The 20,665-nt window shown below is 36.0% G+C and overlaps 1 protein-coding gene across 2 annotated transcripts in view; it reads left to right on the forward strand.

The window, feature by feature from the left end:
* LOC122806471 (TRPM8 channel-associated factor homolog) overlaps nt 1-20,665 on the forward strand; it is a 653,565-nt gene that overhangs the window by 119,164 nt on the left and 513,736 nt on the right. Inside the window, exon 1 of one of the 2 annotated variants that reach the window (XM_044076942.1) lies at nt 7,473-7,560. The exons of the other annotated variant lie outside the window; for it this stretch is intronic. Coding sequence (XP_043932877.1) covers nt 7,542-7,560 — 19 coding nt within the window. The 5' untranslated portion in view covers nt 7,473-7,541. Of the gene's footprint in view, nt 1-7,472; nt 7,561-20,665 lie in introns of those variants that run through there. 2 annotated transcript variants of the gene reach the window in all.

Below are 20,665 nucleotides of genomic sequence, written 5' to 3' on the forward strand. Positions count from 1 at the left end.
ATGGACAAAATGTTTGAGTAAATAAAAAAATATCTAATAAAATAATCCTAAAAAATATTCTATCATGAAATAATGCATTCCTGGTTTGTAAAAAGTAATATTCAGCACCTGTTCATAAGTATTCAAGCACTTCTTTAAATTAATAAGAATTCATAACCATGAAATACATTGATTTTCATTTGGCTTTCATTTTTTTACTCTTTGTCTTTTCTTAACCAACCATCTCTTGTTGCATTTCTATTCAAAAAAGTTGATAGATTCCAGTCCATTTCTTTAGGGGTTTTTTTCTAGGAGTTTATTTTTCTGTGTAAAGTCCATTGCATCTTCCAAGATATTAAAATCTTCTTTCCTTCTGAAAGGTGAATCCTTATTTTTGCTGGAAACAAGATTTGTGCTTTAATATTGTTTTTCTTGAAGCTTTTAACAAGTGGCACACATGCTTTTCTCTTTGACATCACTAATGTTGAATAGCCATTGTCAAAACGTATAGTATTTTCTTTAAGTTTAACTGGATAACTATTCTTATATGGCTTTTAAGACTAAATCATTATCTTGACTTGAGAAAAATCTTACCATCACTGTGACCTTAGTGAAGGTGTTTTTTTTTTTTTCTAAAGATGAGTTATAAAGTGATCTATGGGCCATTTTGATGCCAAAGGAAAAAGCTTCAGGCAGGTTCATAGTTTTAGGCAGCTAGGTATTAAGGAATTGAATCATACTGTCTCCCTCTTCTTTTTCAGGAATCCCATAAATCCTAATGTTATTCCTTCTAGATGTGTTCTCTAAGTCTTCTATTTTTCTGGGAATAAGTTGTTTTGTTTCAGAAGAAATTCAGTGTTATTCTCATTTTCAAGTAATCTTCCATCAAAAACAGACATTGCCTCTTCTGTACTTGAGATGTGTGATGACTGTTGTTTAAGAGATTCACTCAGCACTTCAACTTGTTTTTTACATTCCTCTTTAAAATTGTATATTTTGCTTTCTAATTTATATATATTTACAGATAACTCACTAATGTTACTTAGTATAGCCTGTCTGTCTTTTTTTCATAGTACTGTCCTGTACACTGGGCTTAGAGTGGCTCATTTTGAGACAACTAGTTCTTTCTAGTTTTCTTGACAGGAAAAGGTAGTTAGAAGAGTTTCAAACTTGTTATTTTTGTAGTAAATCTTTCAGTAGATGTTCAACTATAAACCTTTCAAGTTTTGAAATATTATATTTGAGTTTTTTAGTAAAACATCCTGTCAGAGATGTTAAAATGAAGCAGAGGTAAAAAAAAACAATGCTGTTAACTGCTCACCATCTTGGCCATGCCCCCATATAAATATTCTTACTGTCAGTTTGTTAGTGTCTGTACCTGAGAAGCAAAGGTCTGTTTTTCTTCCCAGGTTTGAGAAGGTAATGTTTTGTAGAAATTAATATGGTTTGCAAAGCTGGACATTAAACCTTCTCCAACATCTTAAATTTTACTTCCTTTCTTTTTTGACCTCTTGGAACTTTAATGTCCTAGAAAGACAGCTAATGTCCATTTCATAAGCACAGTTATGAAGTCCATTTGATACGAGTAGTACCATTTTTTCTGCATTATTGTGAGATGAAATGTAAGCAAACACCAGCAGAAATAGCCAAATACTTTGTTCTCTGCTGGAAAATCATTTGAATTAAGAATAAACTCAAGCACTCAGTGCATTAAAGTAAACAAACAGTGATTATTGCTTTCTTCTGGAAATTGTTACATACCCCTATATTACTAGGTGGGTTGCAAATTGGCTTACAGGTAGAACCCACAGTCATGAGTGCAGTCACACAGGGATCGGTCCTGGGTCCGCTCCTGTTTGGCATCTACTTCTCAAAAGTCTAGGCCAACACGGAGGGACTCTGACTGACCAAGTTCGCAGATGACTGCAAGCTGGGACCCATTATTAGCTTCCCAAGTGATATAGACATCCTGCAGAAAGGCCTCACTGAGACCAATGACTGGTGTCTAAATCATATACTGAAATACTTTGGTAACCACCACGGAAAGATAACTGTTAAAATCTCTTTAATAGACTTGATAAAATGAAATGAAATTCAATAAGCGCTTTCAGCAAGAATGTCTTCTTCATATCGTAAAATTCATGAAATAAAAATCAGAATTTAAAAGCCTAATGTCCAATCAAAATACATTTCAATATTCATGGACCAATCAACATACTTCAATTGCCATCACATTTGGCCAGTCAAAGTGGCGTCTCATGTTCTAACACATTGGCTATGTAAATTATTTTCAACCAATTACAATTTGCCCCCTCAAGTTCGTTGCCAGATTAGCATACATTTAGAATAAACCGGTAACAGAGGGAAGGACAAATGGTCCACCAATCTCTGTGAGTTACAAACAACTTTTACGTATTAAAACCCAAGGCCCTATCCTTAGAAACCAGTTAAGAGATGAAGACAAAAGCTTCATTTCATTAGATAAACAAATAGGTAGATCACCAATTGTATCTCATTTTATGATTGTCCTATCCAGAGTCAGTGTTTCATGTTTATGCCACTCAGAAGCCATCCATAGAATGGATAATCAGCTAAAATCATTACAATAAATCTACATATACAAAACGAAGATCACTTTTTTCAAATATTCCCTTTCTTAATTTGTTAATTTGGTATCCAATTCTTTACAAAATATATGTTTTCTATTAAAACATGAAGCACTGTAGCCATGGCAATACAAGTGCAACATGCACAGCTATAAAGCTGCATATCTTCCTTTACAGGAATTGCACTATAGTCAACAACATGATCGCAACATACACAGCTAGAAACTGTGCGAAAACCACCCTTTATAATAGATAAAAAACTATATAATAATCTATGTTAGGAAAATGGTGATTTTTGCCCTGTGTAATTGGATTCATTGTAATGTTTTAGTTGGACATTCACTTTATAGATGGCCTCTGAGGGGCGTGGATAAGAAATGCTGACTCTGGATAGGATTATCAAAATACAATATATGATTGGTGATTTACCTATGTATATAACCAATGAAATTAAGCATTTTATTATCATCTGCTTACTGGTCCATATATGCTGATATTGTTTTTTATTGGTCAAGATATATGAGCTAGATTTGTAATCTTCTCAATTATTTATTCACTGCTATAGCATTCTGAATTTATTTCTCTGGACATGGTTTATTCGTATTCATATCTGCCATAGGAAACGGGCTTGTTTCCATCATCCTCGTGTTTAATTTTACCATCAAAGTATAATCTCGCCCCTCGAGTTATGAAAAGAAGAAATGTATCTGTTAAAAAGTCATTCTTGCAATAGAAGATACACAGCTTTGTGGCTGTACATGTTGTGCTTATGTTGCCGTGGTTGTGGCACTCCATGTTTTAATAGATGGCTAAAACATGTTAAAAAGTAATTCTTGTAAAGGAAGATATGCAGCTTTATAGCTGTGCATGTTGCGCTTGTACTGCCGTGGCTACAGCGCTTTGTGTTTTAACAGAAAACATATAATTTGTAAAAGAATTGGATACCAAATTAACAAATTAAGAAAGGGAATATTTGAAAAAAAGTGATCTTCGCTTCATATATGTAGTTTTATTGTAATGACTTTAGCTGATTATCCATTCCATGGATGTCTTCTGAGTGGTGTAAACATGAAACACTGACTCTGGATAGGACAATCATAAAGTGATATAACCAGACGAAAGGGCTCAATACATTGTTTAATAAATATTTTCTTTGTACCTCGAGGTGTGTGGGTATGCTTAGAATACTTGGACTGCTTTTTTCATTTATTAACTAGAGCATCATTGGTATTATATTGGGATGAAAATGCTAGGTTTGAAATGACTCCTGGATCAATAGCCTAGTAACCTTCTATGATTCTATGATCCTATGATATTGCTGCCCTTCTACAGGGCATTGAGTGTCCATGTCAGCTTCTATAGTAATATGATATTACTGCCCTCTACAGGACTCTGAGGTATCCATATCAGCTCCCACAGTTATTCAGTATTACTGTCCTTCCACAGGGCACTGTGGAATAAATATCAGCTTCCACATCAATACAATATTACTGCCATTAAACAGGACATTAATGAGTCTATATCATCTTCCACATTAATATAATATTACTACCATTTCATAGTAAACTGATCATTCTGTATTAGCTTCCACACTAATATGGTATTACTACCATTCTACAGGACTCTGAGATGTCCATATTAGTTTCCACAGTGATTCATTATTAAAGCCCTTCTACAGGGCACTGAGGAATCCATATCAGCTTCTACAGTAATATGATATTGTTGCCCTCCCACAGGGCACTGAGGTATCCATTTCAGCTTTTACAGTAATATGATATTACTGCCCTTCTACAGGACTCTGAGGTGTCCCTTTCAGCTACCACAGTTATTCAATATTACTGCCCTTCCACATGGCATTGAGGAATCAATATCAACTTCCACATTAATATAATATTACTGCCATTTCACTGGACATTGACCATTTTTTATTAGCTTCCACAATAATATGGTATTACTACCATTCCACAGGACATTAAGGAGTCTGCAGTAGCTTTGAGGCAATAGGATATTATTGCCAATCTGTAGGACACTGAGGACTCATAACAGCTTCCACAGCATAGGCGCTGGAAGCTGTTGAAGACCGGGAGGGTAGAGGGTGAGAGGGGCACTTAGTGATCTAAAAAGGGCAATTTTTTAAAAACTATTTCCTAAAACAAAATAGGTTCACTTAGAATACATTTTAAGCTTAGCCAATTTCCCTTTTGGTGCTTGAATTAACATTTCCTGATTGGTCTTACCTATCCCATGGCGGATAATTGTACATTAGCTCTAATAAGAATAACTGTGATGATACCATAGATAATTTGAGGGGACTCATGTAAAAGATGCAGCATTTAGGAACTACCTCTATCCATTAGTGGCATGAGGGGCAATTCTGGAGTACATGTTCTATTACCCATCCTTAGATCCAAGTTGCATTTGAATATGGACAGGGATGAGTTTGTTTTACTTGAATGGATAGTCTATAACCCCTGCCACTCCAGCAGCAGCCCCCTCTCCAGCCACTCCAGTGTTCCATTACTTGGCTAGTTCTCCTCAGTTAACATAAACACTGTTCAAACATGTCAGTGTGCATACTGTTTTCTTATTTACTTCTACAATGATTACAGAAATTAAAATAAAATAGCACAAATAATGAGCCATTTGCTAAACAAACGATACAGTCTCACAATGAAAACAGATTTAGCATGAGCAGTAAATGGTCTGCCCTTGAAATTCACATTCTCTGAAAGGGCAAGAAAACCCACATTTATTTTGCATCTGGCCAGTGGAGAACTAAGCTTACCTCTGGGTTGTTTTCAAACCAAAGGTTCCTTACACATTTTTAGGGCCATGCATACATACATGCCTTCTTTTCCTTGTCCTCTATTCCTTGTATAATACAGCACCACTTGTTAGAATGTGTTTTAAATTTGTAGTTTTGAGCAGTCTTATAGTAAGTAATGAAACAAAACGTATGAACCAATAATGATAAAACTACCAATTTCAGAAAATTTCAACCATAAAAGGCCAATCAAACATCTGTCATTACAATGCACCATTATCAGTAAATATGGAAAATCTCTGCAGAAATAAAGTCATCTAAATAATTCCACATTAAAGGGATCTGTAATTAATGAAGAGGTTGCTACTAGCAAACACATTTATATTTCATTGTTTCATCTACAAATAAAGTGCCTGTTGCCCTTGACAAATAACTTACCTGTTACATCAAAAAAATGATAAGCTAGTAATATTGCAGTAGGGAATGGATGGCAAACTGATAACATGTTCCTAGTTACTAGGTAAGTCCTCCAAAGGAGGACATTCACAGGACTGCAGCATCCACTCCCTTTAAAATACAACACAGTGCAGCATTAGTGAGCCATCTGTATACTGTGGGAGTAGAACCCACAGCCTTCTGCATCAAAAGCAAGTATACTACCTGTTGTACTACTAGCAATGCAAGCAGACTTGGTATAAGCAGCACTAAACTTCTCTTCCCCTGAAGCTCTCAGCTCCTTGTAAAATCCCCACTCGGCTCCTTAAATCACAAGTGGTGGTACAGGTAGAAGATTCAGGCTCTTGTTCCTTGTACCTAAGGTTCAGGGTTTGAGCCTGAGTAACACTAACCACCAGGTATATTTAACTGGGGCAGTTACACACACACACACACACACACACACACACACACACACACACACACACACACACACACACATACACACACAAACACCCTCTGAATAGTGCACCTAGGACTGTGTTTGGTGTCTCTTGGCTAAGATGGTCTTGTAAAAGGGGGAGGTGCTCTGCTCCCTCCCCCTTGCTCAATGGTCCTGCTGCCCTTGTTCCACAGCAGTATCATGCTACTGTCATTCTACAGGACACTAAAAAGTCCATAGCAGGAGCATAGCATTCACTTATGTTGGCTGTATGTGGAAAAAGATATTCAGATGTGGGAAATGTAACAAAGCATGGTGATGAAATGATGATAACAGTTACAAGAGCAGATTGGGGGAAATGCATATGTGCTCTCAGTAAGAAGAAACAAAATTAATTTTTAATATGAAGAAATTCTGCTTCATAGAAAAGATGGCTGATACATGCAATAAATGTGGAGAATGAGGGAGACAGTAAAAAAAAATGCATCAGAGGAATTCAAAGGGCGTGGGGTCAGAGGTTAAAAAGAGTGAAGAGACTGTTTGGCAGTAATGTGCTGCTAGCTACAATAATCTGGCAGGTTGGGTAGATCTTACGTTTTCCATAATTGTGTGTGTGTTTGCACATATGATCATGCTGACAAAGACATTTATAATACCAACAGGAAGAACACATTAGCATTCACCATTAATCATTTGACAGAAATATTTATCCACTATCTAGAAGAGCAAATTTAGCATTAGGCATCATCATGGCTATCAAGTGCAGCAAAGGTGTGCCTACATCTATAAAACAGAGAAAACAGGAAATAACTCCACAGCATTATTTGATTGGCATGCACAGACATGGAAAAGAAAAAAAAACAATCAAAGGATATAGTCTGTGACTACCTCAATTTCAGGGAGAACTGACAAGAAACTAACATACTCACAGACATTCGGGGCCAGGTATAGCAAAGATTTTCAGTTGCAGTGATTTATTGCCCTTTCTGTCTTTGTCATTTATTTTTAATCATGACAGGATTTAATTGCTTGCATCTCTGAGTTGGGCTGGAAATGCTATTTCTTTTATGTTTTATTTGAAACAACTTCTGTTAAATGTTTGTGGTTATGTCACATGGAGCTTCATTGTTTCTGATTCAAGCACTTTAGTGTCTCAGCCCTAGCCATAGGAAGATTTTTTTTTACATAAGGTTGAAGAGTTGTGCAATTAGCTGACACATCATGGGGGTGGAGTAAGTCTGAGCAGGAACAAAAAGTTTTGTGTTTCTACTATTTTTCATGTGCTTATTTCTGTGGTTGACTGACTAGTTTGATCATGCCGCAGAAGGGATCAGGTAAGACAAATACTATAAAAGTCTTTTTAAACCTGGCCATGGTTTGTTCTACACTGACATCTGTATATATTTGCATTTTGTTGGTCAATATGTGGACAGATGCCTATGCGTGTGTGTGTGTGTGTGTGTGTGTGTGTGTGTGTGTGTGTGTGTGTGTGTGTGTGTGTGTGTGTGTGTGTCTCTGTGTGCTTGTGTGTACATATATTTCATTCTGTATGTACACTGTACCAGAAAGACTAATTGTGGCGAGTAAAGTACTTTTAGATAACCAAAAGAGAAACAATTAATCATGTTTACAAGTACAGAAAAAAAGTGTTATCTTTAGCTGTGATTGTGTTAAACAATGTGCATCCATAGAGCATAATGATGGTATGCTCATCTAATATACATAGAGCTAAAAGTATTGTGCACTAATGCATTGTGTCCTATACTAGATCAGTTTTCACTTTACATTATTATAGCTATATGAAGGTGTGTGTGTGCGTGTGTGTGTGTGTGTGTGTGTGTGTGTGTGTGTGTGTGTGTGTGTGTGTGTGTGTGTGTGTGTGTGTGTGTGTGTGTGTGTGTGTGTGTGTGTGTGTGTGTGTGTGTGTGAGTGCGTGTGTGTGTGTGTGTGCGTGTGTGTGTGTGTGTGAGTGCGTGTGTGTGCGTGTGTGTGCGTGTGTGTGTGCGTGTGTGTGCGTGTGTGTGTGTGTGTGTGTGTGTACATGCTTCTCTGTACTTTTTATTTCAGAAAGCAGTGTAGTCAGATAACAAACTGCTTCATTTTTTTATATTTATGAAACCGATACATAAACAGATGACTTATGAATGTAGATAAGCAATGTTGTATACATTTTCACCATACACCATCATTTATGCCATTACAAGCCTAGCCCACTTTAATCCCAAGTATCACCATTTGTTCTTTCTGAGTAGTTCGCCAAATGAATTTATGAACGTTTGGGTCTGTATCAACACCGGCTCCCCCTGTCCATGAAGGACATGGGTGCCACCCTAGGGGTGAATTTGTGGTCTCCCATCCAGTTATCAAGGTTGCAGTTGAATAGGGTCAGTGAGGAGCTCTGCTTTACATGAATAGGAAGTCTATTCCACAGAAGCGGCCATCTCTAGAAGACATATTTGTCACTCCAGCATGTTCTGTTAATTTGACAGGCTATGCTGAGATACCTAGAGCAAGTGACTCTTGTGTCTTTTGACTTTCAGATGTGCAGCATTTCCATTAGGCAGGATTGGAGAGTGACCTATAGGCCAGGCACAAATCATCACTCAGCAGTCTATAAGATACAGACTAAAGTGACAGGGCTTTCAGCCTGTGCATGTAGGTCATGGTTTGTAGTCCCTGTATTTTCTTACTGAGAAACCTCTGTGGTCCCTCCAGCTGCTGCAGGTGTCTGTTGAGGTACATGCAAAAGGGTGCATTATACTCTACTAGTGGTCTGATGAGGGCTGAGTACAGTGGAGTTATAACATCCCTTGACCTGAATATCATGTCCTTGCATATGAGCTGTGCTACATAGAAGGCTTTCCTTACCACTATGGAAACTTGGTGGTCAAAATTCAGACTGCTATCAATCTGTGTTTCCATGTCTCACACCACTGGGTTGGAACTCAGGGGGATGCTATCAGTATTGTAATTTGTAGGGAATTACATTTTCCAAAGGGAATAATAATGCATGTTTTGCATTTAGTTTTAGACCATGGTTTTGGCACCAGTCATTTGTTTGTGTTAGCCCTTCTAGTAATATGTTGACATTGTTGAGGGACTCAATGATTGCTCCCAGTTTGCAATCATCAGTGAACTTGATGATCCAAAGGCTATCTACTTTGGCCTGGACTTCTGAGAAATATATACCAAACAGTAAAGGGCCCAGCACAGACCCCTGTGGTACTCTACTGGTGACGGGTCTACTGGTGGAGGTGGAGTCACCAATTTTGACAGAGTGTGTTCTGTCAATGAGCCAGTTGGCTACCCATCTAGCAAGGGAAGGGTTAATCCCTGTCTTGGAGTATTTCTGAATGATGCCAAAGTGGAGAATTGTGTTGAAAGCCTTGGAAAGGTCAAGATAAATTACCTTCATCCATGGCTTTGGTGACATTCTCAAAGTTGTTTACCAGGTTTAATAAGTATGATATACCCTTAATGAAGCCAAACTGGGTTGGATCCAGCATTTGGAGGTTGCCTATGTCCTTGTTGATTAGGTCATTGATAATTCTTTCCATGGCCTTGCAGATAAGGCTGGTTAGACTTACAGGTCTGTAGTTCTCAGGGTCAGTTGATGGCTCCCCTTTGTGCAGGGGAATTACTATTGCTGTTCTCAGTTTAGCAGGAACATAGGCAGTTCTCAAGCTATGATTAAAGAGAACGCCCTTCTTTTGGGATACCCCCCCCCCCTTCAACTTATTCCAAGCATGGAGTTACTTTTATATAAAGTCAGGGGTGGGGGCATGTGCCCCACACTGGTGGGTGAAGGGTGGTTTGTGTTTTCTGCAAAAAAAACACTTAAACTTTACTTTCTCAACCTCCTGTGTTCCATACATCAGCTTTCAGAATTTTTGAGGTAGTTTTACCATTCAGCATTTCATAGTTGAACTGTAAGAACATGATCATGTCTTCATAAGGCATGTCCTGCACTGACAACTCATATAAATGCATATGATTGCTCATTTGCTGCTCCAACCATGACAGGAGATGAGAAGAATGATGGGCACCAGCAATTCAGTCTACTCACCTCTTGTAGCTTAGGGTGTTTAACAAACTAAGGTCATTGGCAATGTGATTACATGCCCTGCCTGTTATCACTGAACTGCTTTAATCAGAATAATCATCCATCCCTGGTAACTATCATATTGACAACATGGCCCTTAGGTTCATAGGTTCATAGATTAGTACTAAGCTAACTGCCCTTGCAAGCCATTTTAAGCTTAGCCAGTTATCCCTTGTGAGACTCAAACCCTGCACCTCGTGTTTGTAAGGCAAACACCTTAACCATTAGGCCACCCTCCCAACCCTAATGGAGTCATAGGTTCGCACTAGGCTAACTGCCCTTGCGAGCCATTTTAAGCCTAGCCAATTATCCCCTGTGAGATTCAAACCCTGTACTTTGTGTTTGGAAGGCAAACACCTTAACCATTAGGCTATCCTCTCAAGACACAGTAGTCAGGGACATAGGGACACACATAGATCGTAATCTAGTCTTTCTTCATCACATGTCTATAGTGGTGAGGAAATCATTCTATGATGTGCAACTTATAAACAAAGGTATGGCCTCTAAGTCCAAGGAAGTCATTGTTCCACTGTATGTGATATTCAACAGACCGATCATAGAGTATAATGCCCCCTCTGGTACGTGCCTAACCAGGCATATCCAACAATTGGAATGTCCACAGAGGTTTCTCACTAAAAGAATACAGGGTGTAAGTAATATGTCCTTATATCCACAGCCAGCTGATTAGCTACCTGCTTGACATAAACATACTATCTCCAACCCAGCATGGTTTTAGACCAGGGCGCAGTACCCGAACAGCTCGTATTTCCTTCTGTGAGATAATCAATCAGGCCTATGACACCAGAAAACTTGTCTCCTTTCTATTTCTCGATCTGTCCAAAGCCTTTGATACTATCTCTCATCCAGTCCTTCTTAGAAAACTATCCAACATAGGTATCTCTTCTTCTCCTCTACACTGGTTTTCCAACTACCATTCAGACAGACAACAATCTACAAAATGGCTAAACTCATTTTCCCCTTTCCTTAATACCTCCACAGGTGTTCCCCAAGGGTCCACTACTTTTCAGCATTTTCATCAATAACTTGCACTCTAGTCTCACTCAGGAAACAGTCATCCAATACACACATGACTCTGCTATCATCTGTACTGCCAACTCACCACACAAACTTCAAAAACTTACCCAAGCAGCCCTCAACTCCACCAAAATATGGATGGTTAGCAACCATTTAGCATTAAATCCCAAAAAAACTAAACTAATGCTATTTACCCCTAAAAATCCTGCACCATAAGCAAAGATATGTTCACTGCCTTCTCCCATGACAACATATCTAGAGAGGTTGCCACACATACTAAACTTCTAGGTGTTACCATAGACCAACACCTAACTTCCAATATGCACATTCAGAACAACATTAAAAAAGCACACCAGAAATTGGGTATGCTATATCAACACAAAACATTCCTCAATTACTCTTCCAAACTAGCCCTTGCCTCCTCTTTCCTGCTCCCCTCTCTTCTCTATGGTGCTCCTCTTTTCACCAATATTCAGACCAGTCTTAAATCCAAACTACTTTCATGCTATAATAAAACAGGAAAATTTGTTGCCAGCGGAAATCCCTTATCTCACCACTGCACCTCTTTTAGACTACTGAACTGGCTAAGGCTACCTCACATATATTCAACTAACTACTGCCCATAAACTAATAAACAATCCATCCATTTGCCCAGCCCTTTCAAACCTATTTACTCCATACCACCCTAATAGGCTTCTCCGCTTAGAAAACCAAACACTCCTGCAGGTATATAAACCTAACCTCACTGCTAGACAATGGCACTTGTGCTTTAGCAGTCTAATCTGATATATTTTTTATCTTGTCTCTAACACATTGTAAGCACTGGCTTTATCAAATTGTATGTATTTGTATCTCTATGGAGCTTTTCTCCCTGAGCATCTACTGAAAATGGGCACATTTTGGCCCAGTGGACCTTCCCGGTCAACAAATGCAATATAATAAAAAATAAATAAAATGTCCTATACAGACCACCTCAAGGCCCTGTCCCTGTATTCTGTCTCCTACATGCTTATGAGGGGAGATCTATGCCTGGCATACATGGCATTGTCAGATCCCACTCTGATGGAACTCCCATATATCCACAAAACAAACAGCACCAAATTACCTGTTCTAAGGACTTAAACCTTGCCTGTGATATAAATAGGACCTGCTGGAGAGATAGGTATATACCCCAGAGAATACTCTTTCTATGGAACAGGCTCCCCATCCATGTGAAGCAGAGTTCCTCCCTAACCCAATTCAAGTGCAACTTGGAAAATTGGATGGGAAACCAGAAATTCATCCTTGGTTTGGCACCTAGGTCTCTAATGCACACAGGTAACCTGTAAATGGATCATCTCACAGGCACATGCTTACACTTATCAAGGGTAGCAGAACTTGTCAGAGATTTGGGATGCATGGATAGGCTTAAAAAGGCCCTTGTGGTCATTAGCCTAGTAAATACCTATGAACTTATGAACCTAATAGTGATATGGCTACAACCAAAGGAAAGCATTAGTAATTTGTGCAGCCGCTATGAAATTAATTGTGAACAAGAGTGACATTTTTAAACATAACATTATTTTCAAATGGGAACATTGAAATGCTGTCATAAACTGAGCAAAATATCGAGTTTCATTGCATTAACATACCCACTGCTTCAACCCTTCTTGATACATTCTTCAAGAAGGCTTATTGGTAGTCAAAGAACTGGATATGTTACTTTAAACATCAGGGCATTTTGCTATGGACTACATTACTATTAAAATAAAACATGGTGGCATTTTGCCTTTATTATGTGTTTTGCATAATGATAAGAACCTTTCATGTTATGTCTTTGTCAGACTTTACTGTTGTCTGGCCCTGGGCTTTGAACTGCATGGCATATTGCATTTGCTTCTAAATGGTACTAATTAATTGTCTTCACAGCTGAAAACCAATGCAGCATTGCAAACTGGAACAATAAGTCTAGCAATGTCAAAAGAGGAATGTTATGAGCTTTCTGTTGTTAATGTTTCACTAGATCAGGGAGGCCTAAGTCACATGCTGACTGCATTGCATTGAACTTTTGTTTTCTACATTCTCCTTCTTCCCTGAGTTTGTGCTACCATGGAGTAGGTATATTTAGAAATCAGGTTATGAGGGGTTGCCCATCCTTGCAAATGCAAGGTAGATTGCTACCTGCAAAAATAGAAAAAAAAGTAGTTTGTTTTTTGGTGTGTGTTTTGCAACCTCATTAGAGCTGTTTTGAGTATGTGACTTCCCAAAGCTTTAGGCCTTTTACCTTTGATTACTAATGGATTGGCTAAATGACACGTAATTAATCATAATAAATCCTTTTGAATCCTTCACTGGCAATAACACCTGCCAAAATCTGAGTCTTGCAAAGGTAATCTTTACAAGTTATAGTCCTGTTTATGGTGATTCATAGGTTCATAGGTAGATACTAGGCTATTGGCCCTAGGACCTATATAAGCCTAGCCAAAAAGGTACCTTGGCTTTTGCCACCCAAGAAAATTATTTTCCTGTGCCCCTGTCGATCAGAGCCACAAAGGTGATCCTCAGGGTGAATTTCGTATTTCCCATCCAATCATCAAGATTTTTCTTGAAGAGTGCTAATGAGGAGCTTTGTTTGATATAGATAGGTAGTTTGTTCCAGAGTAAGGGAAGTCTCTGGGACAGGAATCTATCCCTCCAGCATGTTCTGTTTATTGTGGTGACAAGGTTTAGGTCCCTAGAGCGTGTATCTCGGAGGGATTGGGATTTCTTTAAGTGGAGCATATCCAACAGCTCTGGGTTTGACCTAGCTTGTTATGTTAGGCAGAGATCACCTCTGAGTAGGCGATATGTGACAGAGTAAAGCTGGAGTTTTTTTAGATGGTCTGCATAGGGTATCTGTTTGAGGCAGGTGATCCTCTTTGTGAGGTATTGCTGCGGCCTTTCCAGTTGTTGTACATATCTTGTGAGGTACATACCAAAAGGGGTATTGTACTCTGTAATGGGTCTAATGAGTGTCTAGTAGAGGGGAACAATGACCTCTTTTTTCCTGGATGAGAACCTTTTTGTGATGAGGTGTGCCACATAGAAGGATTTCCTGACTACTGTGGTGATGTGATTATCAAAGGAGAGACTACTGTCCACCTATGTCCCAAGGTCTCTTATCACACTTTCAGTGTTAAGTAGACTACTACCTATGTGGTAGCTCATGGGTACAAAGTTTTTACCAAAGGGGATGGCAATACACTTTTTGGCATTGAGCTTGAGGCCATGGCTTTGACACCAGGCATCTGTCTCAGTGAGACCCTTTTGTAGGATGTCCACATTGTTAGGAGTTTCGATGATGGCTCCTAGTTTGCAGTCATCTGCAAACTTCATTAGTCAAAGACCTTCTGTGTTAGCCTGTACTTCAGAAAAGTAGATACCAAACAGGAGAGGACCCAGGACTGAATCCTGTGGTACTCCACTTGTCACTGGTCTGAAGTCAGATTTGGAGTCTGCTACTTTCATAGTGTGGGTTATGTCAGTGAGCCAGTTAGCAACCCATCTTGTGACATAAGGATTTATACCTAGTTTAGTGAGTTTATCTGTAATTCCAGAGTGGGGGATGGTGTCATAAGCCTTTGCGAGATCTAGATAGGCTGTGTGAACCACCTTACCCTCGTCTACAGCTTTGGTGACTGCTTCAAAGAAGTCTATCAGGTTTAGGAGACATGATCTGCCTTTTACAAATCTTGAACTGGGTGGAATCCAGAGTTTGGACATTACCAATGTCTTTGTTTATAAGTTCCATGATGATACATTCCATGGCCTTGCAGATCAGGCTCATTAGGCTAATGGGGCGGAAGCTCCCGGGGTCCGTGATGGCTCCCCCTTTGTGGAGTGGGATCACCATTGCTGTGTGCCATTCAGTGGGCACAAAGCCTGAGGTGAGGCTATTATTGAACATGGTGCTTAGGTGAGGTGCCAGTTCATTCTGTAGTTCATGTAGAACGCAGCCTGGGATGTTGTCAGGTCCCATGGATGCTGTGTTTTTGGCTTTGGAGAGTGTGGTTTTTACCTGTGCAGCCATGATTACAGGAACTTTGCATTCTTCCGATATAGAGATGGGCCCTTTAGGGGGTGAGAAGGGGGTAAAGTTAGCACTGAACCTATCTGCCAGGATGTTAGCAATATCAGTTGGTTCTGTATATTTAGTGTCATTGTGCTATAACTCAGAGCAGATCTTGGTGTTGCCATTGAGATTCTTTTTTTGAACAGCTTTATTAAAAACATGAATATAATGAACAGATATTTTGAAAAAATACTGAATAAGCTGAATTTTTAAAAAAGTACAATATTTAAAAAAGAAAATATTAATACAATAACTATAATAGCACAGAAAACTATATACAATGATGTTCACTATATAATAGACAACAAGCTCAATTAAGTTAATTTTGGCAGAAGAAAAATAAAAACAAAGAATAAAAGATTAAAAAAGAAAAGTTACTGCTTTAATCATTTATCCAATTATTTAACTAATAATTCATGTACATTTTCCCATTTGTAATATAATTTTGTAGATTTAGATTTGATAGTTAACATTTCTGACTTAGATATTTCCAAGAGAAGACCTGTAAACTCTCTAAATGAGGGAACTGATGAGGAATTCCAGTTTTTTGTAATTGTTTTCCTGGCAATGAACAGTATAGACCACAGCAAAGAATATTTGCTTTTATTTATACAGTCTGGAACAGGTGTATTGAATAATACAAGTCACTTTGTAAGCATAAAACTGTCTGTAAAAACTGCCTGTAAAAAAGTAACTTCTTCCCAAAATTTCTATAATAGTACACAGTCATAAAATATATGGTTCCAATCAACATTTGTTACTGGGTTATATCTCCAGCAAACAATATCTTGTTTAGTTATCTTACTCATTTTCTGAGGTGTGATGAAAGATTTATGTAAAAATCTACATGTGAAGATTCTCCATTTAATGGAGGAAGTGGTTGTGTTGGCTGACTGAAGGAAATTAACTTTGTCTTTTTCTGAGGGAATAAAACTATTGATTACTGAAAATGAATTCCAATGGTTATCTGAATATACATCTAGATCTTGTTTAATTGCTCTATAAATATATGTTATGCTATTTTTTAACTGGTAAAGTATTATAAGTATATAAAATCAAATATTGAATAACTTTGAGTATTGAATTCTTAGCATTTGAGGGGATTAAAATTAGCTTATATAGAATATATTTTCTAAACTCTTGCAAATTTGACCCAAGTAAAGTGTTAAGGTTATATTCATCTATAAGAGCATTAATAGATTTTGTCTCATTTTTATTTAGCATTTGATGCCAAAACATTAATTGTTTTTGTTTAAATAACAACATTTTAGAATGATCTGCAGAGAGAATTATCCCTTGTGTATAGGCAATAGGAAAGATGAGGAACAACCAATTCTCAAAGATTCTAAACCTAAATGTATAGTTTTTAAATGCCTTTAAAATTAAAGTTACATAAGTAGATTTAAACATTTTAGTGGAATAATTGGAAAAGTACTCTCTCAAATTCCACATACATTAATTATTTATTAACTGTGATAGATGATTATTATCTTTATTTTTGGTATTTTGGGATACATTTAACATAATTTCTTTCCATTTTGCAAAATACTCTCCATCTATAATATAAACAATTGTTTTAATAACTGATGAAATTGAATAAAGTTCTAGATTTGGTAAAGATATACCTCAATTTTCCCAGCTATATGATATATGATAGGACAATGCAATTCTAGGCTTTATCAGATGCCACAAAAAGTTTTTTATCAGTGTATTGCATTTTTTAATATAAGAACCTGTAGGAAGAATAGAAATAGATTGTATTATGTATAAGATCTTTGGAAGCAAGATCATCTTTATAATGGAAAGTTTTTCATCCATTGTAAATATAATCTTGTTCCACTTACTTATTACAGTCTCTATGATTGCTATACTTTTACAATAATTTAGGTGTAACATGTCTTTAATATTAGTTGCTATAATTATGCCTAAATATGTTATTTGTTGAGATTGAGGTATATATTTTTTATATTGGTCTTGTATATTATAACTCTTGGAACCAATTAGGAGAATCTGTGTTGTAGAGTTATTAAAATTAAGACCAGATATTTTTTGAAATATATCCATATTTTTAAACAATTCTTGTAAGGTGGGGTTAGTGCCACCAAGAGTGATTAATACATCATCAACAAACATTTGGATTTTTGATGTTTCATTAAAATTTAACCTATATCCTTGTATATTATTTTTATCCCTTATTAAGTTAGCCCAAGGTTCCATAATTAATGTGAATAAAAGTGGAGATAGACGGCAACCTTGTCTGGTTCCTTTTACAATGGGTATGTTCTGGGATATATTTGTACCTATTTTTATGTAGGCTTGACTTTCATTATATAATTGAGTTATAAGATTAATAAAGCTATTAGAAAAGTTTAAGCCCTTCAGTAAGATAAAAAGATAGTCCCAATTAACTGAGCCGAAGGCGCATTTAATATATAAACTAACAAGAGTCAAATTATTATTTAAGGCTTTTACTGATTCAATTAAAGTTATTGTTCTTTTTATGTTATCATAAGAAGTTCTATTAATTATAAAACCTGTTTGATCCATATCTACCAGAGATGGTAAAAATGTTTGAGTCTATCAGCATAAATAGACATGAACATTTTATAGTCTGTATTTAATAATGAAATGGGCCTGTATGAAGCACATTTTTCAGGGTTTTTATCCAACTTAATATAGGAGAAATAAATGTGTACTTCCAAGAAGGGGGTATAATGTTATTATTTTGAGCTATACTGAATAATGTATGTAGCAGAGTTAATGCTTTAGCAGGCAAAACCTTGTAAATTTCAGAAATAATACTATTGTTACCAGGAGCTTTATTTTGCTTAAGTTTAGTTATTTGATTCTTTTTTATTTCTTTAAAAGATATTTGTGTATCTATTAATTTCCTTTGTGTTTCTGATAGTCTGTTCTTTATATTATTATGTATAAAAGATTGAATATCTTTTGTACTATAGATCAGATTGTTGGGTTGGTTTAATTTTAAAAATGTTCTCTAAACTCACTTAATATATTTGGTAAATCAGATACCATTTTTTTTTTGTTGGAGAATAGATTTCATTAATATAGTTAAGTTTATTTAATCTTTTAATATTTTTAGCTAGTATATTCATAGATCTAGGATTTATAGAAAAAGTTATAAGTTTATATTTTTCAAGATTTATCATGACTTTATGGTTTAAAATGTCCATATATTTATTGTTTAAAATATTTATTTCATTCATTCTATCTTTCTTATCTGGGTTTTTTGAAGCCTCAAGTCTTAAGTATCTAACTTGGTTTGTATATCTTGAAGATCTTTATCCCACAAAATTATTTTCTTTTTATACCAATCAAAAATTTTACCATATAGGGAAGCTTTTAGAGCATCTAAAATATATACTTCAGAAGTTCTCTGTGTACTATTAAGTTCAATAAAATGTACTTCTGTAGTAAAGAAGTCAATGAAAGCTTTCAGTTTAATTATGTAGGCTGGTATCCTTTTAATTTGAACATTAAATGTGGAATTTAGTATAAAATCAAACGTTATGGAATTATGATCCGAAAGGGGACATGAAATCACTTTTGAGTTTGATAAGAAATCAGTTAAGTTATTGGAAATTAATACCCTATCTATTCTTGAATATGAATTATGTCTATATGAGTAAAATGTATAGAACAGTGACTTAGGGGTCAGTAAAGTTATTAATATTTTTCATCATGTATGAATCTGAAAATTCATTCAATAATTTAGCTATAGTTGGAATTTTCCTTTTACCACTGGTACTAGTCTTTTATGTCAGAAATACAATTAAAATCTCCAGCAAGAATAATACTACCCTTAGAAAACTGAACTATATGTCCTAGATGTTTCACTGTTGTAGGTCCAATGCCAGGAATCCAAAACATATTTATTAATGTCAAAATGTTCTTATTAAATTCTATAATAACTGAAGATAACATCCCTTTGTTATCTTTGTAAGTGTCAATTATTTTAGACATAGGCAGTGTATTTTTACATAGTATGGCCAGCCCCCTTTTTTGTGTATATTCTGAGCTAATCAAAAGTTTGTAAGATTTGTATTCCAATTTTGTGACATCTTCAGTTAGTAAATGAGTTTCTTGGAGAAATATTAATTGAGAATTATGCAATTTAAGATATTTGTTCAAAGATCTTCTCTTACTAGGATTATTTAATCCATTGATGTTTAATGATATACACTTTAATGATGTCATGAAATGTTAATGTTTTGAATATCTGTTGTTGAATAAATCTCATTTTTTCCCATATTTTATAAGTCAATAGAAATTGACTATTAGGAATACAATTATAATTTACACATGAAACACATAAAACTTGTATCCAATAAAATATGTTTATATCAAATTCAATTTGTAAGACTTGGTGAATATCATGATAACTATTAACAGAAACCTATAACATCTACTAATAACATAGACTCTTTCAAAAAAAAACTGGAGTTAAAACCTCCTAATTTGAGTGACATCTGTCACCCAAATTGACCATCAAACTAGTAACAACACTCATCTCCTCCCTGTCTAAATATATATGTTGTTGCATAATTTAACAATGTAAAGTAGTATATGTGATTTAAAAAAAAACAATTATGAATTAAACTACACCCATTAGAATTGCATGTACTAATTCAAGAAACAAATTTAGGTATATCACATGTAACTGTTTCATTTTAACTTTTGTCAAATTGAATTCAAAATATCATAAAGGCCAATCATATGTTATATAAATAATACAAAAGTCATAACTAATTCATATGTAATGAACTGTTATAATGATCAATAAGTAGACTAATCCCATGTTTCTTTATGTATTGTGCCAATAGCTAATAACACTATTTCCCCCTCCCCATGTATCTGAAAACAAGGGCATAGAAAATATTACATTTTAGTTTCCCACTGTAGTATGGGATTCCAATAAAAGGGCTCAGTATTTTCTAAAAAGTAATGTATTCCCTTTCTTTTCTTTTCTTTATGACCTTTACTAATCTGAAAGAGCTTCTAGATTTGTCAGAATATATCAACATATTAGTTAATATGGTAAACATCTGCATCTGAGACTATACTGTATGCAGCAAGCTATATTCATGCAGAATATATTCTGTTTCAATCATTATTTATCTTCTATCTGTACTAGAGTTATTCTCATTTCTGATTTTTATGTCTTGTAGATTTATATATATATTTTTAAATA

The sequence above is a fragment of the Protopterus annectens genome, chromosome 1.part1 (genome assembly GCF_019279795.1).
Source record: "Protopterus annectens isolate FY-2018-M chromosome 1.part1, PAN1.0, whole genome shotgun sequence".
Classification (NCBI taxonomy): domain Eukaryota; kingdom Metazoa; phylum Chordata; order Ceratodontiformes; family Protopteridae; genus Protopterus; species Protopterus annectens.